Source organism: Notolepis coatsorum (genome assembly GCF_963971535.1).
Source record: "Notolepis coatsorum genome assembly, chromosome: 7".
NCBI lineage: Eukaryota > Metazoa > Chordata > Actinopteri > Aulopiformes > Paralepididae > Notolepis > Notolepis coatsorum.
This window is the reverse complement of record NC_140171.1, coordinates 1,578,828-1,603,391: the sequence shown is the minus strand read 5'-3', so window position 1 is coordinate 1,603,391 and position 24,564 is coordinate 1,578,828. Positions and strand designations below refer to the sequence as shown.

The 24,564-nt window shown below is 46.2% G+C and overlaps 1 protein-coding gene across 1 annotated transcript in view; it reads right to left on the bottom strand.

The window, feature by feature from the left end:
• Positions 1–1,255: 1,255 nt before the first annotated feature.
• The window catches only part of LOC311232581 (uncharacterized protein), a 34,252-nt gene continuing 10,943 nt past the window's right edge, over positions 1,256–24,564 (bottom strand). The window contains exons 3-6 of the mRNA XM_084319442.1: positions 23,910–24,074; positions 7,271–7,395; positions 5,204–5,818; positions 1,256–3,809 (exon numbers count right to left, since the gene is read on the bottom strand). Coding sequence (XP_084175568.1) covers positions 1,625–3,809; positions 5,204–5,818; positions 7,271–7,395; positions 23,910–24,074 — 3,090 coding nt within the window. The 3' untranslated portion in view covers positions 1,256–1,624. The remainder of the gene's footprint in view (positions 3,810–5,203; positions 5,819–7,270; positions 7,396–23,909; positions 24,075–24,564) is intronic.

Genomic DNA, 24,564 nt, shown 5'->3' with positions numbered 1-24,564 from the left:
AAACTGCAATGGAATATGGGGCATCTCTCTCTCTTTACCTAATATTTTTATTCTATCCTGACTTTTTTCAGTTGGAAGGGCAGTCTATATCAGGCCATGTGAGCGGATCGGAGCGTGAGCGGCGCAGGGAGCGGAGCGGGCGGTTTTGACGTGAGCGAGGAGTGGGTTTTAAAATGTGTCGGCGCGACGTCCGGAGCGAGAGTTCTCCTCCGCTCCAATCCACTCCGGGCCGCTCACACAGTGGTTTAACACTGATGTAATATACATGTAGTACAATGCCAAAGCAACAGATGGCGATGTACAAACATGAAGGCCATTTTCAACCAATGAGAATTGAGAAGGGTGAACCTGTGATATCCTGTTCAGGCTTTGTCACTCACAGGATGTTAGAAAAGTATCGACGCCATTGTTGTTGTCGTTAGCTTACATGCTAACGTTAATGGCAGCGACCATAGCATTGTGGCTCGGCTAACTATCATCGCTTAATAGAGCTAGTGAATGGATAAACAACGTTATTTAACATTGCAGAATTGGTACAATTACAATGCGGCTCAATACAAACAATTGTTAAGGGGCCCAGGGGGTGTAGACTGTTGTAGTTTGAGCTAATTTACACCATGCTCCAAAAAGAAAAAAAAGAAAAAAAGCCGAGCGATCTGGCGCGGGGAGCGGGGAGCGCTCGATTCAAGGTGAGCGGTGAGGGAGCGGAGAGCGACTTGGGGGCGGGGTCAACATGAGCGATTAGCGGAGCGGACCAAGCTTTAAAGAGCGAAGAGTGCATTTCTCGGCCGCGCCGATCCGTTCACGTGGCCTGGTCTATATGCGTAACGGCAATAAAAGAAAATATATATATATTTTTTTTTCAAAAAGGGCACTTTTTTATGAGGCTCAAAAAGGCAGGTGCTCAAGCACCCCTTGGGCTCTATGTGTGCACGTGCCTGAACACAATAGCCCTGCAGAACTCTAACCCCATATGCAGTACTGAGTTTTGAGTTTGTAATATGAATACAAATGTTACATTTAAAATTGTCGTCCTTTGCATGAAATACGGTACCAAAGTACCTACTGCCAAAGCAAGTTCAACATACAAGTAATTCAAAATATACATAATGGGTCATCGTTCCCCCTCTGACCGTGACACTGGGTCACTTCTTACTAGGGATGTCCGATATTATCGGCCGATATTGGCATTAAAATGTAATATCGGGGGGAAAAAATTGCATTTATTTAACCTTTATTTACCCAGGCAAGCAAGTAAGAACAAATTCTTATTTTATTTATTGTCAAAAGGATGCATAATGTTGTGTTAATTCCACGACAAGAGATATGTAATGTTAATTACCTGAAATTATTCCGTTTTTTTTGGGGGGGGGGGGGGACCCTGCATATATCGGTATCGGTTGATACCGGTTGATATCGGTATCGGAAATTAAGAGTTGGACGATATCGGTATATCGGATATCGGTAAAAAAGCCAATATCGAACATCCCTACTTCTTACCCATCAGACTCCCCTCTCTGACCATAACACTGGGTCACTTCTTACCCATCAGAGTCCCCCCTCTGACCATAACACTGGGTCACTTCTTACCCATCAGAGTCCCCCCTCGGACCATAACACTGGGTCACTTGTTCTTACCCATTAGGCTTCCCACCCGCTGCATGAATCGCCCGAGTTTATTGTCCGCGGCCGTTTGCGTCTGGTACCTGGAGTAGCCGCGCGCGGCGTCGCCGCCGCCGCTCACAAACGAGCATCTCTCTCTGTCCGAGGAATACAGAGCGGAGGTCCTGACCGCTCCGTCGGGAGGGCTCCTCTCCGCGGTCCTGACCGCTCTGTCGGGAGGGCTCCTCTCCGCGGTAAGGAAATGCTCAAACCGGCTGTACGCCTGCGCCCTCCTGGCCTGCGGCACGCTCGAGCCCTCGCCCTCCAGCGTGATCCTCGAGCCTCGGTCCTGGTCGGACGCGGCGGCGACGGCGGCGGGCGGCGGCCTTCTCATGCTCGGACGCCTCTGATGGGGCCTCTCCGACTCCAGCGCCCGGCCGACAGCGCTGTGTGACCTCGAAAGACCCGCCGCCGCTTGACCTTTGGACGGCTTCTGCTCGGAAGCGGAGGGTTTTGCGACGGGATAAGGCGCTCCCGGGGGGGGGGCGCCGGTTGGATCCGGTGGGACGGATCCCGGGGGAGTCTTGGATGATTGCGTCAAGCTTTTCCTTTGGGATGTTTTCCGTTCATCTGAGGCGAATATGTTCAATACTTTTAATCGTAATGAATTCTTCCTTTGTAGGGTAGGTGTCTCTTTCGATCTGATAGAATCGTTCCTCTGGAGCGTAGGTGTCTCTTTCGATCTGATAGAGTCCTTCCTTTGTAGGGTAGGTGTCTCTTTCGATCTGATAGAATCGTTCCTCTGGAGCGTAGGTGTCTCTTTCGATCTGATAGAATCCTTCCTCTGGAGCGCAGGTGTCTCTTTGGATTGCGTAGAACTCTTCGTCTGGGGTGCAGGCTCGTCTTGTCGTGTCTGTACCTTGTGAACAGAACCCTTGGCTTTGACTACAAGCTGCCCTCCCGCAGACACGCCTGATACTGAATCTCCCTTCGGAGCGGTCGTCTCCTTGCTGGACGTCGCCTTCCTGAGGGCCGCCGAACCGGAGCTTTTCATGGAGTCGTGGCTCTCTCTCGTCAAGTCCTGCCGCTGTGGTCCCGGCACAGACACGTTCGACGCCGTCGAATTCAACGCTCGCACCTTTCCCTCGTCTTTGGACGTGGTTTTCTTCTCGTCTTCCCTGTTCACCGAACCGCTGCTTTCTCTGGCGCCGGGGCCTTCCTTCTCTTCCGGGATTTCGTGCAAAGACTGCATGATCCTCGAGTGCGGCGCGTTGAGCCCGCTTGGCCTCACGTTGTTGTGGTGGGGTTTGAGCGAAGGCTCGGTCAGTTTGACGTCCAGATTAGCGGCCGAGGCGGCCCTGGACAGAGGCTCGTACCAGTCGTAGATCTCCGCGGAAACCTTTTTGATGTCACACTGAGAGGTGGAACGGTGTCCGTCAGTGAGCGCCGTCGGCGTGAACGGCGGCTCTCTCTCGGCGCCGCCCTCGTCTCTCGGCTTGAGGCCGTCTCCCTTGTAGGCCGGGTCTAGGCCGAACCCACGGCGTTGTGCGTTTTGTTCTAATTCCGCCGTATTGTAGCCGTTATCCACGGCCTTTAACGAGGACCTCCACTTGTCCAGAGTGGAATAAGCAGAGGCCAGCGACTCCTGGCTCTGCCTTGGACTGGTCACGGCACCGTTGTACTCCTGCAGACTCAGCCTCTTCATCCGGATCTCCTCCAGCCTGGAGCGGATCTCCCACGCCCTGCCCTGGAACGCCGAGCCGGGCCGGTGGTTCTCGTTTAAAGCGGTTTGGCTGCTCTGCGGGGAAACCACGTCGTATGGCGCCGCGTCCGCCGGCGTCCCCGCGTCCCCGTTGTTGCCGAAGTACGAGTCCATCTTCCACCGGTGGAGGGAGGTCTCGGAGTTATACGGCAGCGGGTACTGGTCCGGGGGGAAGCGGGACCTCTGCTGGTGGTAGAAGCGGTGCATCCTGGAGGACGACGCCCCCGGCGGGGGGTCCTCGCCTCCTCCCATGAGCGGCGGCGGCGCGGTGGTCTTCTCTGGGGCTCCGGCCCCCCGAAGCCGACTGGTGGAGTTGGCCCTGTGGAGCTCGCCCCCGTAACTGTTGCCCCTCACTAGACAACCCATGTCGGGGTAGTGGTGGGACTGATGCAGCCTCTCCTGCATGCTCAGGCCCCTGCTCAGAGAGGGACCACCAGCGTGGTACCTGCAGTGTTGGAGGAAGCACATGAAGGAATGAATGAGTGAATGAGTGAATGAGTGAATGAGTGAATGAATGAATGAATGAATGAGTGGATGAGTGAATGAATGAATGAATGAATGAATGAATGAATGAATGAATGAATGAATGAATGAATGAATGAATGAATGAAAACTTTATTTAACAGATTGCAGAATGGGTACAATACAGTACGGCTCAATACACACAATTGTTAAGGGGATGCAGACCAGAGAAAGACTTTTGTCTTGTTTACATCAGGGTCCCCCCCATTTTCAATACACAGTTGTAAAGTAAAAGTGGAAATACCCAGATAAATAAGTACTCTGGTAAACGTAAAAGTCCTCCATTCAATGTAGAGAAGTATTTGTCGTTGAATTGACTTAAGTATCTAAAGTAAAAGTAGGCATTCTACATGATGTTTGTGTATCTTTATGTGTTGTTTTGTATGTTATTTGTGTATTAAGTCCTTTGGTCAGAACATCGGGACCGTGCTGGAGATAAGTGTTGACACTTTTGCATGTCATCCCTTGGATTTGTTGTGTCTTTGGATCCATAAATAAAATCAATCAATCAATCAATCAATTTTTTTTTTTTTTTTTTTTTTTTCATATCCAGTTATGCTGCTCTGATTATGTCCGCTGTGAGAGTATATAATAATCTTCATACATTTTTACCATGTTTTTTCTATGGGAAATAATTTTCTTCAAAGTGATGGGTTCAGATAAATTAATGGAGTAAAAGTATTTCCTGTGAAATATTCACTCAATATCAAATATACTCAAATGTTCCTTTGAGTAAAAATACTTAGTTACTTTCCACCACTAGGTACAGAAGGGAAGAAGAGCTTTAATTGCATTTAATTAAAAAAATAAAATAATACATAGGATACTGTATCGTACGTTATATCATATTACATTATATAATCATATTATAATTCAGTTGTATATTATATCAAACTATATTTACACGATATACTATTATATTATGGTACTATATTATATTGTATATATATCTGTATATATGTACTATATATCTCATATCACATTATGTATGTGTTGTATACACTATTATATACTATATACTATTATATACTGCAGGTATACTATACTGTAATGTGTACTGTAATGTGTACCATATGTATGTACTATGTATGTATTATGTATGTAAATGTAAAAATACATAAATGAAACGTAAGTCTTCAGGGGTAGGGCCCGACAAGCCTAGTGCTTCTCCCTTCAGCCCTTTTTTTTTTCGGACAATTGGACAATGCTGCAATAGCAGCTGGTAAAACTTAAGGCGATTTACGGAATGACCGTTGTTATGTGTCCAAAACCCGAAATAAAAAATACTGAACTGAACTGAACTGAACCACTGGTTACCTGTCGTCGTTTGGACTCCTCAGGCCCTGAGTGGCTCTGGACTTCTGGAGGTTGAGGGACAGCTGGCTGGAGGCGGGGCTTAGGACAGGCCGCTGGCTGGAGGCGGGGCTGAGAAACAGCTGGCTGGAGGCGGGGCTTAGGACAGGCAGCTGGCTGGAGGCGGGGCTGAGAAACAGCTGGCTGGAGGCGGGGCTGAGAAACAGCTGGCTGGAGGCGGGGCTGAGGACAGGCAGCTGGCTGGAGGTGGGGCTGAAAAACAGCTGGCTGGAGGCGGGGCTGAGGACAGGCAGCTGGCTGGAGGCGGGGCTGAGAAACAGCTGGCTGGAGGCGGGGCTGAGGACAGGCAGCTGGCTGGAGGTGGGGCTGAAAAACAGCTGGCTGGAGGCGGGGCTGAGGACAGGCAGCTGGCTGGAGGCGGGGCTGAGAAACAGCTGGCTGGAGGCGGGGCTGAGGACAGACACCAGGTGTCTCAGGGGCGGTCTGTCCTCGGAGACGGTGGCAGGGACGACGGAGCGAGCGTAAAGACGCCTGAATTCCTCGTCGTAGGAGGCCACCAGCTGCCCCGTGATCACCAGCACCATGCTCACGTTGATCTTCTCAAAGGACCACGTGTAGCTGGGAAGACACATCAGTACGGTGAGGTGAGATGAGGTGAGATGAGATAAGATTAGGTGAGATAAGAGGAGATAAGATGAGATGAGATGAGGTGAGATAAGATGAGGTGAGATAAGATAATATAAGATGAGATGAGATGAGGTGAGATAAGATGAGGTGAGATAAGATAAGATGAGATGAGATGAGGTGAGATAAGATGAGGTGAGATAAGATAATATAAGATGAGATGAGATGAGGTGAGATAAGATGAGGTGAGATAAGATAATATAAGATGAGATGAGATGAGGTGAGATAAGATGAGGTGAGATAAGATAATATAAGATGAGATGAGATGAGGTGAGATAAGGTGAGGTGAGATGAGATGAGGTGAGATAAGATAAGATGAGATAAGATAATATAAGATGAGATAAGATGAGATAAGAGGAGATAAGATAAGATGATATAAGATACTGTAAGACAAGATGAGATGAGATAAGATGAGGTGAGATAAGATAAGATGAGATAAGATAATATAAGATGAGATAAGATGAGATAAGATGAGATAAGATGAGATAAGATGAGATAAGATGATATAAGATACTGTAAGACAAGATAAGATGAGATAAGATGAGATGAGATAAGATGATATAAGATACTGTAAGACAAGATAAGATGAGATAAGATGAGATGAGATAATATAAGATAAGATAAGATGAGACAAGATAAGACAAGATAAGATAAGGTGAGATAAGATAAGATGAGATAATATAAGATGAGATAATTAATGTTGATTATTATTGTTGCCAGGAGTTCATCATTTCCCAACCTTTTGATTTGACCACTTCATCACTGATGTGTAGCTGAATGGAACAGAGGGAGAACAGAGGGAGAACAGAGAGAGAGAACAGAGAGAGAGAACAGAGAGAGAAAACAGAGAGAGAACAGAGAGGGAGAGAACAGAGAGAGAACAGAGAGAGAGAACAGAGAGAGAGAACAGAGAGAGAACAGAGGGAGAACAGAGAGAGAACAGAGAGAGAGAACAGAGGGAGAAAACAGAGAGAGAACAGAGAGAGAGAACAGAGGGAGAACAGAGAGAGAGAACAGAGAGAGAACAGAGAGAGAACAGAGAGAGAGAACAGAGAGAGAGAACAGAGAGAGAACAGAGAGAGAACAGAGAGAGAGAACAGAGAGAGAGAACAGAGAGGGAGAACAGAGAGAGAACAGAGAGAGAGAACAGAGAGAGAGAACATAGAGAGAAAACAGAGAGAGAACAGAGGGAGAACAGAGAGAGAGAACAGAGAGAGAGAACAGAGAGAGAGAACAGAGAGAGAACAGAGGGAGAACAGAGAGGGAGAACAGAGAGAGAGAACAGAGGGAGAACAGAGAGAGGACAGAGAGAGAACAGAGAGAGAGAACAGAGAGAGAGAACAGAGAGAGAACAGAGAGGGAGAACAGATGGAGAACGTGACAGACCTGTAGGTTCCGTAGATCACGGTTCTACAGTCCACCAACAGGAACCTCTGCTCCAAGGCTCCGTGGAACTTGGCCCCAGACTGACACTGGTACTGAGGTCCTTTAATGGTCCGAACCCGGATGTTCTGACGGAGGGACAGAGCAGAAGAATCACAAGGTTAGAGGCACCTTGTGTCACTTGTTTGGACCCCAGGGGAGAGTAGTCTCACTTTGGTGTGTAGACTGTAAGCTGCAAAAATACTTACTGTCAAATTACAGTAAAATCAAATACATTTACAGATTACAACCTTTATTTAATGGTTAAATATTTTGATAAAAGGTAATTTACCGCATTTTTATGGCATTTACACTTGAAGTAGAAAAACTAAAGTAATCTGTAAAATAATACAGTGAATTTCCAGTGAAAAAATATTTATTTTTTACAATGACACACGCACACACACACGCACACGCACACACGCACACACACACGCACGCACGCACACACACACGCACACACACACGCACGCACGCACACACACACACACACACGCACACACACACGCACGCACGCACACACACACGCACACACACGCACACACGCGCACACGCACACACACACACACACACACACACACACGCACACGCACACACGCACACACACACACACGCACACGCACACACGCACACACGCACGCACGCACACACGCACACACACGCACACACGCACACACGCACGCACGCACGCACGCACACACACACGCACACGCGCACACACACGCATAGACGCCTGCGCAATAGAGCAGACGATGCACGTGCTCTCCCACTATTGAACTTGGGGGAGCAAGGATATGATCTTGCTCCACCACTTTTTGATCATATGAAAAATATGATATACCCCCCCCCCCCAATATATAAATCTAAGCATAACTACGTAATTTCAATCAAATTAATAATACGCAATGACACTTAATAACACGTTTTTAAGTTTCCAAAGATTGCGAACCCCCCCCCCCCCCCCTGCCCCATTATGGTTTGATCCAGTTCCTCCTATCTCCAGCTCGTAGAGCTTGGCTCACTGCCTCACAGCGCTGCAGTCTGGCTGCAGGCAGGAGTCAGTGTAAATATCAAAGCCCACGCACAGAGTGTGTCATAATATTGGTGGCAGGCAGTGAGGCAGGCAGGCTTTTCCAGTAAGTTGTTCAAATAAAAGGATTATGTTAGACATAAGTTACTATTGAGTGGTAGTAGAACTTCTACGGTTCTACCACGCAATACATAAAAGTGTTTCACGGTCCCGAATTGCGATCTGGTCAATCATACGGTTTCCTCGAATAAATAATAATAACGTTTCCCTCTCTGGTTGGCGTTAGCTTTAGTGCTAGCCGCTAGCTAACGTTATCTAGATATGTGGTGTGAGCTCAGCTGGATGACGTTGACTTCATTTCCAAACGTTAACGCTATCTATATGGCAGACGAGCAGGGCCGGATTAACGACGGCCGCGGCCCGTGGGCCTATAGTGACGAGGGGCCTCCATTTTTTCTTTTTTTTTCCTTTTTTTTTTTTCTTTTTTTGAGATCGATGTCATGATTGTGCACTGCAGACTCAGGGAGGAGGCAGAGAAGGAGAGAAAGAGACACAAGATTTACAGGTAATGGAAATATATCTTTTTTCTCTTTCTTATTAAAAACTTGGCCTATTTGAAAGGAGATTGATTTAATAAAAATGAATGAGCGAAAAATCAATATACAGTGTATATACAGTATAATATATTATTATTATAGTAATTGGCTATCATACTGCAATATAAACTGAGTTTTATAGTGAAAAGAGCAGCTTTATTGGTCAAGATTGAAGGCTCTATATTGCAGGAAATTGCACGTACAGGTTCATTACATTTAAAAAAAAATCTGCCATGGAGGGGGTCGTGCCGGACCACCTCCAAACCACCCCTTGCCTGTCAAAAAAAAATAAAAAATAATAATAATAATAATAATAAAAAAAAATTTTTTAATAAAAATAATATTCTTGCACCCCCACTTTCAACTATAACTACACACGCACACACGCACACACACACAAAACTATAGAAGGATGCTCTGCTTGGTGCCAGACTTCAGTGCCAGTTCTATTGAAGCCTGTATTAAAATTCTAAATATAGGAAATCTACATCAACCAATATAGAAAGGACAATAGAAGACACACAAGGTCCTCAGCCAAAGGGGACTGCGTGGTTCTTCCGTGCAGGAAGAGTGCATTTGGACAATCCGCATTCTCTGTTAGAGCCACACGGTACTGGAACACTATGCCTTCACTTATCCGGACCTGTGACCAGGGCTTGACGTTAACTTTTTGGCTCACTAGCCACTGTGGCTAGTGGTTTTCCAAAGTCACTAGCCACTCAGCATTTTCACTAGCCAAAAATCCCCGCACTCGCGCCCCCACCCAAAAAGTTATAAATATAGGTCATTTCTTCTTCACTAACCCCTGCTGGGGACAGTATCATTGTAATCACACTGCTACACGCCAACTGTACAACTGTGCTTCTGACTGTTGACTCCATTGGTTACTACTGCCTGCGACCAGTGACTCAGCCGCAAAAGGAGCTCCAGTTGGGGCAACGGCTGACTGGGACAAGATGGAGGGTGTAGATGTGGAAGAGTTGTGTTGAACCTAGCAATAATACATTGTTTCTCCAAACGCCGTGAACATTATCATTGACACACCTATGCAGGGCTTGACGTTAACTTTTTGGCTCACTAGCCACTGTGGCTAGTGGTTTTCCAAAGTCACTAGCCACTCAGCATTTTCACTAGCCCTGGGCAGGTGGGCAGGTGTCAACATCAAGCCCTGCGTGTAACACAATTAAAAAAAGAAAGTTAAAATCTGGCTCAAAGAACACCAGAGCTGCACCCACAGCTAAATTCATTAACTGTGTGTATGCAATTCAGCTTTATTCTGTTTTATATGTGTATTTTTGTTAAAATGTGTATATTGTGATGATGAATTGTATTTTATGTAGGCCTATTTGATGTATGTTATGTGTGATAACCTTTTTTTTTTTAATCACTTTAGGTTGATGCCCTTTTTTTTTTGTGGTCTTTTTCCCCCTCCATTTTCCTCCGATTTTCTCCCATCCCAATGTTAGTCGTATGCCAATTCCCAGTCCCTTCCTGGTCGCTGCGCACTTACCCCCCACAGTCAGATCATCTGGGAGAGTGGAGGCGACCACGTGCTTCCTCCGACACACGTCCAGCCAATCACCGCTTCTTTTCACCTGGCAGCGCGGATTCTCATCGAGAGGGCGTAGCGTGTGGGAGGACCACACTATCCCCCTCACGTCCTATCCGCGCTTAGCAGGCGCCCCGACCGAACTGTAGGAGTCGCTGTTTACAACGACCCGGACCCACCCCGCCAGCTTCTCCCACCCTCTAATACAGGCTACAGCCAATTGTATTAGTGCAGACGGCCAGCCAAGCTGGTGACAACGCCGGAGCTGTGAGCTGGATTCGAACAGGCGAATCCAGCTCACAGCTCCGGGGCTGGTGACGAACGCAATCTCCGCTCGGCCACCTAACCAACCGCCTAGTGGTTGATGCCCTTTTTAACATCTTGGCCAGCGACTACAGATGAAATCTAGCCTTCTGGCTAATTCTGGCGTATTTAAATTTTTTATGTCGATTAATATGCACTGTCCCTTTTGCAAATAAACTTAAACTTAAACATATCAAACGTTAGCTAGTTTAACAAGGCAACACATTGCAGGTGATTCCGTCACCCGAGGTAACAGCCTGTTTAAATGACAGGTCATGAAGGAGGAGACGGCTGGTCCCGTTCAACTCGCTGTCGGCCGAACTGGACGTTTCCACACTTGGCACAAAAACGCGCTACGCAGTGACGTGACGACCCTTCCTTCTGTTATACTCTCCTTGACACACACTGCACACACTGCACACACTGCACACACGCACACACCCTATTCTCCACAGCCTCGGACAAGATGGAACCTGTGGACCAGTCGACGGAGGAGAGCACACTGATTCTGGATCAGTCAACTGAGGAGAGCACACTGATTCTGGATCAGTCGACGGAGGACAGCACACTGATTCTGGATCAGTCGACTGAGGACAGCACACTGATTCTGGATCAGTCGACTGAGGACAGCACACTGATTCTGGATCAGTCGACTGAGGACAGCACACTGATTCTGGATCAGTCGACGGAGGACAGCACAGCACACTGATTCTGGATCAGTCGACGGAGGACAGCGCACTGATTCTGGATCAGTCGGAGGAGGACAGCGCACTGATTCTGGATCAGTCGACGGAGGACAGCGCACTGATTCTGGATCAGTCGACGGAGGACAGCGCACTGATTCTGGATCAGTCGACGGAGGACAGCGCACTGATTCTGGATCAGTCGACGGAGGACAGCACACTGATTCTGGATCAGTCACACTGAGGACAGCACACTGATTCTGGATCAGTTAACTGAGGACAGCACAGCACACTGATTCTGGATCAGTTAACTGAGGACAGCACAGCACACTTATTCTGGATCAGTCACACTGAGGACAGCACACTGATTCTGGATCAGTTAACTGAGGAGAGCACACTGATTCTGGATCAGTTAACTGAGGACAGCGCACTGATTCTGGATCAGTCACACTGAGCTGGACGGGACGCCTTGAGCGTTCGGCACAACTAACGCACGTTAGGCCAAAACAACACGCGCACGGCAGCATTCTTCCCCGCAGCTCTGAGGACCGGCTGTCTGTACTGTACATGCTGCTGAACAGGAAAGACAAGCTGCAGGTCACATGTCTACTCTGAGGAGGGAGGGGCTGCTGCAGGTCACATGTTTAGAGCAGGTCACATGTTTAGAGCAGGATTCTTTTTTGTTTTTGTTTTTTTTTATCTTTTCCCCCCTCCTTTTTCCTCCGATTTTCTCCCATCCCAATGTTAGTCGTTATGCCAATTCCCAATCCCCTTCCTGGTCGCTGCGCACTTACCCCCCACAGTCGGTCTGGGAGAGTGGAGGCCATCACGTGCTTCCTCCGACACACGTCCAGCCAATCAACCGCTTCTTTTCACCTGGCAGCGCGGATCCTCCCTGAGAGGGCGTAGCGTGTGGAAGGGTCACACTACCGCCCTTAGATCCTATCCGCGCTTAGCAGGCGCCCCGACCGAACTGTAGGAGTCGCTGTTTACAACGACCCGGACCCACCCCGCCAGCTTCTCCCACCCTCTAATACTGCCAATTGTATTAGTGTGAACGGCCAGCCAAGCTGGTGACAACGCCGGGAGCTGGATTCAAACAGGCGAATCCAGCGTCTCCGGGGTTGGTGACGAACGCAATCTCCGCTACGCCACCTGACCGCCCAAGAGCAGGATTCTTAATAGGACTAGTTGTTAAAGATCCCTAAATATTCCGCACAACAATTGAACGAGGTTGGAGTGGGGGGGTGGAATTTGGCAATGATCACGTGGTGCCGTTCCACCAGTATACGACACATCTTCAGTTGTGTTCCCCCCCGACCTCATTGGGTGTTTCGGCCATTTATCACAATACACCCTCCTCTGCCATGGAGGTGGGCCCACCACCACAGGCTGGTGATCAGGCCTCATGGGTGTGTGTCGCACGGCGGCACCACGTGTTCATTTAGCAGCCCCCATGATGATGCGTCTCTACGTTTCAGCCACAACAACCAGTGACCGCTCCGTTCTGCTGCAGTGGGCAAGTTCTTTGATTGCCTTCCGTTGGGCCTGTCCTCTGATCCCTACTTCCTTCAGGAGCCTTGTGGTGGAACTAGGGCTGGGCGATATGGAAAAAAATCATATCGCGATAACGATATGTAAGGGATAATGTATGCCTACGAGGTCATTGTCGCAAAATAATTGACCGACACAGAGTTTAAAATACCGAGGCGCCGCGCCGAGGTGTTTTAAACGTAGTGAAGGTCAATTATTTTGCGACAATGACCGAGTAGGCTATACATTATCCCGCTTATTACATGGCTAACTTACTAACAATATACCTAATTCATTTGACAAATCGCAGTTGTTCTGTGGCTCTGTCAGCCCAAATAAAGTGATTATTATTATCGCGGGCAGCCTCTGTGTTCTGGCTCCGCTGTGTTCTGGCTCCGCCCCCTGTCATCGCCGGCACGGCAGTGTCTAATTGCACTGAAACAGTGTGTCAGTGGGCTTGATTGCGAACAGCTGCGCTCTGCGGTCATTATTGAAAAATCTGCGGTCATTATTGAAAAATAATGACCGCAGTCGGGGGGCTATTGACCAATCACAAGCAAGCATTTCGGCGAATGTGAAAACGCCATGTAATAAGATAATGTTATCATATTTCTCGATATCGATAATTATCGAAATTGTTATAAGTATTACAATTTTTTTTTCTTTTTTTTTTCTTTTTTAAACAACAGATGTATGTTTATTTTGCAGCAATTCTTTGTCGTTGCCGCCATCTTTAGTGTTACATCCCCTCACACTCCAGTTCTCAGGCTGCAGCTGGTTTAAAAGCTAAAGTAAACCGGCTTCTCTGCTGGCTGTGGCTCCAAGGGAGTTGAACAGTTCTGGCTCTGCTAGTTTCTTTTCTATCTTTTGGCGCTTTTTTGGTGGACAAACCACCGCACATGTGCACCGTGACTCGTGACTGGAGTCTAGTTCTGCTAGCACACATAGCCTACTGTGTACAGACGGTTTCAAAATGTATTTTAAATTAGAAAGCAAACAAAATAAATGGACAAGAGAAAAAGAAATCTCAATTTGGTCAGTATTGTCATTTGGACAAGCAAAGCCATTACTTTAAGTTGCAGGCAAGAAAGACAAGTCTGTCCACTGTTTTAAAACTGCCCTGTTGCAGGTAATTTTTTTTTTTTATCATTATCGTTATATCGCCCAGCCCTAGGTGGAACTGGCCACAAAGCCTCTGCAGCCCACCTCCACTGGCCACACCTTCACAGTCCAGCCCCGCCGCCCCTCTGCTTCAGCTGCTAAGTTGGCATATGATCGCAGCCTCTTCCGTTCCAATGCCTCATCGATGGCTTCCTCCCATGGGACCGTCAGCTCAACGATGAAGACACGCCGGCAAGATTTGGACCAGAGGAGGTAACATGTTTAGAGCAGGTACCGTGTTTAGAGCAGGTAACATGTTTAGAGCAGGTAACATGTTTAGAGCAGGTAACATGTTTAGAGCAGGTAACATGTTTAGAGCATGCTACAGGTAGAGCTGTCCCCGTTTTTGGGCTTCGAACTTCGTCCAGGTTTTTCGAACGGACCTTAGTTAAAAAAATTTAAATTTAAATAAAATTCGATTTTTTTTTTTATATAAATATCCTCAAACTAAATCCTCAATTTGAATAAAGTGATTAATCTGATTAAATTAGTATTTTTTTTGTATTAAATCAACTTTCTTTAATGAATATAACTCATCAGTTTTTAATACTATAATATTAGTGTAGCCCTAATCTTTATCGAAGGTTATCCTATAACCCTAGTTACATGAGTTCTTGTGAGCGTTCTGCTCTATGGGAATTAACATCATGACCTATTTATTCACTGAAAACCTTCGCTACATGCACCCATCATTTGCCCGGCCACGCCCATTTCCGCTTATGGAAATAAGCGAGGGGCGTGACCGTGCCTCGTCCTTCCCGAGTCTTAACCTTCATTCGGAAGACAGTCAGGGGTCCTGACTCCTCAGTGAGTGAGAGCAGAACGCTCACAAGAACTCATGTAACTAGGGTTATAGGATAACCTTCGTTTCATTTCGTTCTTGCTCCCGTTCTGCTCTATGGGACATAGAAACGGAGCAGGAGGCGGAGAGCCCGACAAATGCACCCGCTGAGGTCCCCTACAACCATCAGAACACTGGGGAGGGTCCGGGCCCCCCCACCCTTCCTAGTGAGGGGTGGGGGGGGGGACAGGACAGGACACTGACCGTGCAAAAAAGGGGACAGCACCCAAAAAACGCACAAGGTGAGTAGACCGCGGGACAGAAGGACCCGCGACCACCCCACCGCATGCCCCGCTCGCTACCAGGAAAACGTAAGCGAAGCATAAGCTTGTGATACCGCTCTCACACCTCGTTAAACCCTGACGCTGCCCGCGAGGCGTCTCGTGGGGTCGGGGGTTCCGACCTCTGGAGGAGGTCCCAGCCCCATGGACCACTCAAAGGCAGGCCCTGCCGCCGAGTCCAGGAGTCCAGGAGCCAGGTCAACAGGGCCGTGGCATCGAGACCTCTCCAGGTGTTTACTCGCGACACCACCCTTTACACCGCCAGCGCATCGGACAGGACACGACAGGTGAGGACCCCCTGAGGAAGAGGCTCTGAAAACTCCCGGAGGAGGACACTGACACAGGGTTTATATACAGAGCCTGGGGAAAAAACCATCTGTCACAATCACAAATTCCGCTATCTCACGAGAGGGGAAGACGCCCAGGTTTATCCCGTAGAGACCTCTCATTCGCCAACGCGAGTTTGGGATCCGCCATGCAGACCCCAACTCACGGGCATACCCCTCGGGCCAATAAGAGAACTCGAGCCTGCAGTGACGTCGTTATGGCAGGGGATGGAGGGAAGGGGGCCCACAGACGGTGTAGGCTCGGTCCCAGTAGGCTCGGTCCCACGCCCAACACCTGCTGCCGCGGGACACGGCCCATCATATGGGGGTCCCCGGGGCTTTAACACACTCCTCCGAGGAGGCTCTCTCACTGAGGGGCAGACTCTGAAACTCTGAGGAGGCTCTCTCACTGAGGGGCAGACTCTGAAACTCTGAGGAGGCTCTGAACTCCCTGAGGAGGAGGCTCTGAAACTCTCTGAGGACGCTCCCCGCGCTCATAATGCCACAATAATAATTGACAAATGTCATAACCTCCCAGAGGAGGGATCTGACATAACTGGCACAAGCAGTGCTAGCCCACCGCGATGCCCACCGAAGGAAAAAACCTAAGCCCCACGCCTTCATTTCACAAGATAGACAGTTGCCTACCTGACATGAACTCATATAACTAGGGTTACAGAATAACCCTCATTATATCCCGTTTCAGGTGCACGTTCAAACATATTTGAGTGACATCGCTGCATGTTTGTTTCAACCAAAAAACGACCCGGGTACCAGCCTCTGTCACGAGAAGTGACATGTCGGGCAGCCTGCGCTTCCCCACAGGAATAGTAACGCAGCCCAACGCCAGAGAGGGAACAGCTGCTCTTAATTTCGCATCGCGTACGAGCAGGAAACGCCAATGCCTGCTCGACGCTACGGATGCCGAGGGCGCCAGCCCCAACCTGACAGAGCGGAATCCCACGTACGTGCGTCACCACGCTGAGCGTACAGGGGAAGAGGGGTAGAGGGAGGGGAGACACAGTCAAGGTCCAATCCCCCGCCCGTCACCTCCAATGCCCAATGCCGACGCTGACCGGAGCGCTTGTTTTGCGCCACCTCCTCGTCACACGCACAGTCAGAACTTCACCAAATTGATATAACACATCCAATGAGCGGTTTATATCCCCCCCCCCCCCCCCCCCCCAGCAACCTCACGTAAAGTGAAGAGACACACGAGGTGAAAAGGAGAGTGCCTCCAGCCATGTGTTGTTTTCCCAACCCATACGCGAGCATGCAGCGTGGCCAAAAACCACAGCACGAAGCTAGCCACCAAACCGCGAGCCCTAGGTCCACGTTTGTCTAAAAACTTGGCCCCACAAGCAGCACCAGCGGCTCCATTCACAACCAAGAATTGCCCCGTAACACTCAACACTCGTTACGCATACGCAACACGTTCAGTGAAATGTTAACACGCTGCTTCAATAAAAGCCCGTCCCTCCTAAGAGGGTTTCTTTATCGAAGGAAACGTAGTTGTTTTAGGGGGAGGGGGGGGGGGGGATATGGGGGTTTAGGTTGTAAGAGAGAAAAAACAGAGGAAGAGAGAGGTGAAGGAAAAAGGGGGGGGGGGGATACAGCCTGCCAGGCCGCGTCTATATTAATCCCAGCCCAAGGGTGCGTCGCGTTTCTCTGATTGGCCACGACGCCCATGTGACCGCGGCGCGCGGCAGAGCGGTAGAGCGGAAATAGGCTGCTGCCTCCGCGTCAAGAAAGACAGACAGGCATTCTATTGCCATGCTCTGCGACAAACTCTAACCTTAACCAACTCCGAAAGAATGCCTAAACTGAACTGGCGAAAGAATGCACGTTTATATAGAGAGATGATAAATTAATTAAACGTAAAAAAAAAAAGAAAAAAAGAAAAAAAAATTTAAGTGATTCGAACTTGTCACCAACGCACCGCAGGCTCCACAGCAAGGCGGCGAACGAGTTGAGCTTACCGTCGATGTTAAAACAGGGGGGATTACGGCTGCATAACTCCGCTCTGCCGCTGCCGCTCTGCCGCGGGGCGTGCTAGGCGTTGTCGCGGCCAATCAGGGAAAACGCGGAAGCACTCGGCAGCACTCTTGGGCTGGGATTAAAGAATAGGCTGCCAGGCCTAGCCCCGCTCCCCTTGCCTGCTGCCGGGCGTGACGCATTCTCCTCGAGGTGCGCTACAACTGCCGCTACAACCGCCAACAATAATTACACTAATGTCTCTATTTTACAATTAACTATAATGAATTATGGGTCCGAGCACGTCAGTGTTGAAACGAATGCATTATTTCCGTGTCTGTCGCAGACAGTCTTCATTATTCTACCGCTTGGACAGCGACTCCTACAGGTCGGTTGGTGCGCCTGCGCAGCGGAATCAGGAAGCGACGAGGGCGGCGTGTCCCTCCCACGCAGACCCTCGCCGCTGAGAGATCGCGCTGTGCAGGTGAAAAGATGCGACGGCTGCTTCCTCGAGTACCGGAGGGGACAAGTGATGTAAAGCTTCGTCCACATTGCAGCCGGCCTGTGGGAGGCATGGCCTAACAACGTTCGAGACAGGGGAGGGAAGAATTGGACAATACGAAATTGGGATGGGAGAAAAAAAAGAGATACCTTTAGATGTTCTATAAGACCTTAGAGCTGACTTTAGATGTTCTTTAAGACCTTGGAGATAACTTTAGATGTTCTTTAAGACCTTGGAGATCACTTTAGATGTTCTAAGACCGTGGAGCTGGCTTTAGATGTTCTATAAGACCTTGGAGATAACTTTAGATGTTCTATAAGACCTTGGAGATAACTTTAGATGTTCTATAAGACCTTAGAGCTGACTTTAGATGTTCTATAAGTCCTTGGAGATCACTTTATATGTTCTATAAGACTTTAGAGCTGACTTTATATGTTCTATAACACCTTAGACCTGACTTTATATGTTCTAAAAGACCTTGGAGATACCTTTTCGTTCCAATTTTAGTATTATGTCTAGCCGGAGCTTCGACATACCTTTTCTAAGTACTTTTGTTTGGATGTGGTCACTCAGGTGTTGCATCTATGGTCGTGTAGCATTGCTAAATTAAATTATACGGGTGGGGGTGATTGATTGATTTTTAAAGACAGCATCCAAGGGATAAAAACATGAGAAAGTGCAAGCACTTATTTCCGTCATGGTCCCTGATTTTGGACATGGACAGACATCAACATAAAACATAGAGCATCATAATAAAACATAGAGCATCATAATAAAAACACAGGGCATCATAATAAAACATAGAACATCCACATAAAACATTATTAACCTGTATTTCGCTTCTACATATACTATCAAGAGACTAACAGAGACGCCCTACCCGCTCCTTCCTAGACGTGGCTATACTCTACATTACACTGGCTAGCCATTTCTTTGTGGCACGTCTAAAGTTCCCCCCTCTTCAATGCTTTTCAGGGCCACTGGAAGCTCGTTCCACTCCAATGCCGCAGAATATAAACAAAAATATTCATGCCCATTAATGAATTTTGGAAGTATAAAATCAGCACGGCTCCTTATCTAGTGGAATATGAATGATTGTCACGGAAGCGATGGAAGTAATTGGATAAGATATTTCGGTGGGGTGTGGCGTTATGTTCTAACAGAGGTTGCTGCGTCTGATCCCCCGATTATCATTGTTTTGTATTAAACAGGCAGAGACAGATCCCTACGCTGACGACTGAGCCGGTGCTGCTGTCAAACCTACGGCCCAAGACAAGTCCCCGGGCCTGGAGGGCATAGAAACACCGTCTCCTATTATGGTAGCGTAGTGGGTGCGCCGTGGTGCCAACCGGGCTTCTTACTGGGGCAGGCAAACGGTGATGATGAACGCTGGGGTGTGGAGCAAACCATAATCCACTAAAGCTCCCGGCAGTATAGGAAAGGTCAGAGCACAGCCAGGCTTGTCTGCTGCTGCTTTCCAGCTGCATCGCCTGCCAGAAACATTTGCATATACTGACAAATGACTGGTTTGAATCGCCATGGTGATATCAGACAATGTCATCCTATCTGATTTCCCAAGGCCCAGGCAGAGATCCACATGATGGCGGCAGCCCCACCACCACGAATAGGACATACATGGAGACGTGCTTTCATTAACTGAGCTCGTGATACAGGGACTAACATTGAGCTCTTGATACAGGGACTAACATTGAGCTCTTGATACAGGGACTAACATTGAGCTCTTGATACAAGGGACTAACATTGAGCTCTTGATACAGGGACTAACATTGAGCTCTTGATACAGGGACTAACATTGAGCTCTTGATACAGGGACTAACATTGAGCTCTTGATACAGGGACTAACATTGAGCTCTTGATACAAAGGCTAACACTGATCTCTTAATACAAAGGCTAACACTGATCTCTTGATACAAAGGCTAACACTGATCTCTTAATACAAACACTGACACAGAGCTCTTGATACAGGGACTAACACTAAAATTGGGCCCTTGATACAAGGACTAACACTGATCTCTTGATACTGATCTCTTAATACAAAGACTAACACTGAGCTGTTGATACAGGGACTAACACTGACACAGATCTCTTGATACAAGGACTAACACTAACATTGGGCCCTTGATACAATGACTAGTACTGAGCTCATGTATCCATGTATCCCCTCCCTACTTCCCATTCCCCCATATGGAATGCACCTGATTGGATAAATTGCAGTGGCCGAATGTTATCTACAGCACCTTTAACATCTAGTGGCTGAATGTTACCTATAGCACCTTTAACATCTAGTGGCTGAATGTTACCTATAGCACCTTTAACATCTAGTGGCTGAATGTTACCTATAGCACCTTTAACATCTAGTGGCTGAATGTTATCTATAGCACCTTTAACATCTAGTGGCTGAATGTTATCTATAGCACCTTTAACATCTAGTGGCTGAATGTTACCTATAGCACCTTTAACATCTAGTGGCTGAATGTTACCTATAGAACCTTTAACATCTAGTGGCTGAATGTTATCTATAGCACCTTTAACATCTAGTGGCTGAATGTTATCTATAGCACCTTTAACATCTAGTGGCTGAATGTTACCTATAGCAGCTTTAACATCTAGTGGCTGAATATTATCTATAGCACCTTTAACATCTAGTGGCTGAATGTTATCTATAGCACCTTTAACATCTAGTGGCTGAATGTTATCTACAGCACCTTTAACATCTAGTGGCTGAATGTTATCTATAGCACCTTTAACATCTAGTGGCTGAATGTTATCTTTAGCACCTTTAACATCTAGTGGCTGAATGTTCTCTATAGCACCTTTAACATCTAGTGGCTGAATGTTCTCTATAGCACCTTTAACATCTAGTGGCTGAATGTTCTCTATAGCACCTTTAAAATATGGTGTCTGAATGTTCTCTATAGCACCTTTAACATCTAGTGGCTGAATGTTCTCTACAGCACCTTTAACATCTAGTGGCTGAATGTTATCTATAGCACCTTTAACATCTAGTGGCTGAATGTTATCTATAGCACCTTTAACATCTAGTGGCTGAATGTTATCTATAGCACCTTTAACATCTAGTGGCTGCATGTTATCTATAGCACCTTTAACATCTAGTGACTGAATGTTACCTATAGCACCTTTAACATCTAGTGGCTGAATGTTATCTACAGCACCTTTAACATTTAGTGACTGAATGTTATCTACAGCACCGTTAACATCTAGTGGCTGAATGTTAAATATAGCACCTTTAACATCTAGTGATGACTGAATGTTATCTATAGCACCTTTAACATCTAGTGGCTGAATGTTACCTATAGCACCTTTAACATCTAGTGGCTGAATGTTACCTATAGCACCTTTAACATCTAGTGGCTGAATGTTATCTATAGCACCTTTAACATCTAGTGGCTGAATGTTACCTATAGCACCTTTAACATCTAGTGGCTGAATGTTATCTATAGCACCTTTAACATCTAGTGGCTGAATGTTACCTATAGCACCTTTAACATCTAGTGGCTGAATGTTATCTATAGCATCTTTAACATCTAGTGGCTGAATGTTCTCTATAGCACATTTAACATCTAGTGGCTGAATGTTATCTATAGCACCTTTAACATCTAGTGGCTGAATGTTACCTATAGCACCTTTAACATCTAGTGGCTGAATGTTATCTACAGCACCTTTAACATCTAGTGGCTGAATGTTCTCTATAGCACCTTTAACATCTAGTGGCTGAATGTTATCTATAGCACCTTTAACATCTAGTGGCTGAATGTTCTCTATAGCACCTTTAACATCTAGTGGCTGAATGTTATCTATAGCACCTTTAACATCTAGTGGCTGAATGTTACCTATAGCACCTTTAACATCTAGTGGCAGAATGTTACCTATAGCACCTTTAACATCTAGTGGCTGAATGTTATCTATAGCACCTTTAACATAGTGGCTGAATGTTGTCTATAGCACCTTTAACATCTAGTGGCAGAATGTTACCTATAGCACCTTTAACATCTAGTGGCTGAATGTTGTCTATAGCACCTTTAACATCTAGTGGCTGAATGTTATCTATAGCACCTTTAACATCTAGTGGCTGAATGTTATTTATAGCACCTTTAACATCTAGTGGCTGAATGTTATCTATAGCACCTTTAACATCTAGTGGCTGAATGTTATCTACAGCACCTTTAACATCTAGTGGCTGAATGTTATCTATAGCATCTTTAATATCTAGTGGCTGAATGTTATCTATAGCACCTTTAATATCTAGTGGCTGAATGTTATCTATAGCACCTTTAACATCTAGTGGCTGAATGTTCTCTATAGCACCTTTAACATCTAGTGGCAGAATGTTCTCTATAGCACCTTTAACATCTAGTGGCTGAATGTTATCTACAGCACCTTTAACATCTAGTGGCTGAATGTTATCTATAGCACCTTTAACATCTAGTGGCTGAATGTTGTCTCTAGCACCTTTAACATCTAGTGGCTGAATGTTATCTACAGCACCTTTAACATCTAGTGGCTGAATGTTATCTATAGCACCTTTAACATCTAGTGGCTGAATGTTATCTATAGCACCTTTAACATCTAGTGGCTGAATGTTATCTACAGCACCTTTAACATCTAGTGTCTGAATGTTCTCTACAGCACCTTTAACATCTAGTGGCTGAATGTTATCTATAGCACCTTTAACATCTAGTGGCTGAATGTTATCTATAGCACCTTTAACATCTAGTGGCAGAATGTTACCTATAGCACCTTTAACATCTAGTGGCAGAATGTTACCTATAGCACCTTTAACATCTAGTGGCTGAATGTTACCTATAGCACCTTTAACATCTAGTGGCAGAATGTTACCTATAGCACCTTTAACATCTAGTGGCTGAATGTTATCTATAGCACCTTTAACATCTAGTGGCTGAATGTTATCTATAGCACCTTTAACATCTAGTGGCTGAATGTTATCTATAGCACCTTTAACATCTAGTGGCTGAATGTTACCTATAGCACCTTTAACATCTAGTGGCTGAATGTTACCTATAGCACATTTAACATCTAGTGGCTGAATGTTACCTATAGCACCTTTAACATATAGTGGCTGAATGTTCTCTATAGCACCTTTAACATCTAGTGGCTGAATGTTCTCTATAGCACCTTTAACATCTAGTGGCTGAATGTTCTCTATAGCACCTTTAAAATATGGTGGCTGAATGTTATCTATAGCACCTTTAACATCTAGTGTCTGAATGTTATCTATAGCACCTTTAACATCTAGTGGCTGAATGTTATCTATAGCATCTTTAACATCTAGTGGCTGAATGTTCTCTATAGCACCTTTAACATCTAGTGGCTGAATGTTATCTATAGCACCTTTAACATCTAGTGGCTGAATGTTATCTATAGCATCTTTAACATCTAGTGGCTGAATGTTATCTACAGCACCTTTAACATCTAGTGGCTGAATGTTGTCTATAGCACCTTTAACATCTAGTGGCTGAATGTTATCTATAGCACCTTTAACATCTAGTGGCTGAATGTTGTCTATAGCACCTTTAACATCTAGTGGCTGAATGTTACCTATAGCACCTTTAACATCTAGTGGCTGAATGTTATCTATAGCATCTTTAACATCTAGTGGCTGAATGTTCTCTATAGCACCTTTAACATCTAGTGGCTGAATGTTCTCTATAGCACCTTTAACATCTAGTGGCTGAATGTTCTCTATAGCACCTTTAAAATATGGTGGCTGAATGTTCTCTATAGCAGCACCTTTACCGTTGTATTTCTTGTACTAATCCCTTACCTTGAGGTGGTGGATCTTAACGCCGTACCTCTCTGACATGTTCAGGAAGCTGCGGAAGTGGAAGTGGTCCAGCAGGATGTAGACCACCACACCCCGGAGCGCCGCGCCCACCAGCGCCCGCAGGATGTCCACGTCGGTGAAGACGTCCATGGCCACGGCGATGACCTTTGATGCAAAGACAACATACAAGCTTGATCTGAGTTTTGGATTATATTAGATTAGATTAGATTAGATTAGATTAGATTAGATTAGATTAGATTAGATTAGATTAGATTAGATTAGATTAGATTAGATTAGATTAGATTGAGTGATGCACCGATGTGAAAATTGTGGCCGATATCGATAACCGATATTAATGTTGCTGTTCTGGCCGATACCGATATTTACCGATGTCGATCTCTCTGTATAGAAAACACTTTTTTATGATAATCAAATAAAGAGCTATTTTCCAAAACGCATTTTTTTTCTTCTTTTTTTTACTTTTGTAATTTATTTTCAGAAATTACTGATATTTACTGTCTAAAAACAGTGAACAGGAGGTCTATTTGTATTAAAAACAATAGATTGTTTTTCATTTAAATGTCTGGAAGAGATCAAAAATAGAAATGTCAAATGATATTTCCATTGCCTTTTTTTGTTGTTGATTTAAATGTTA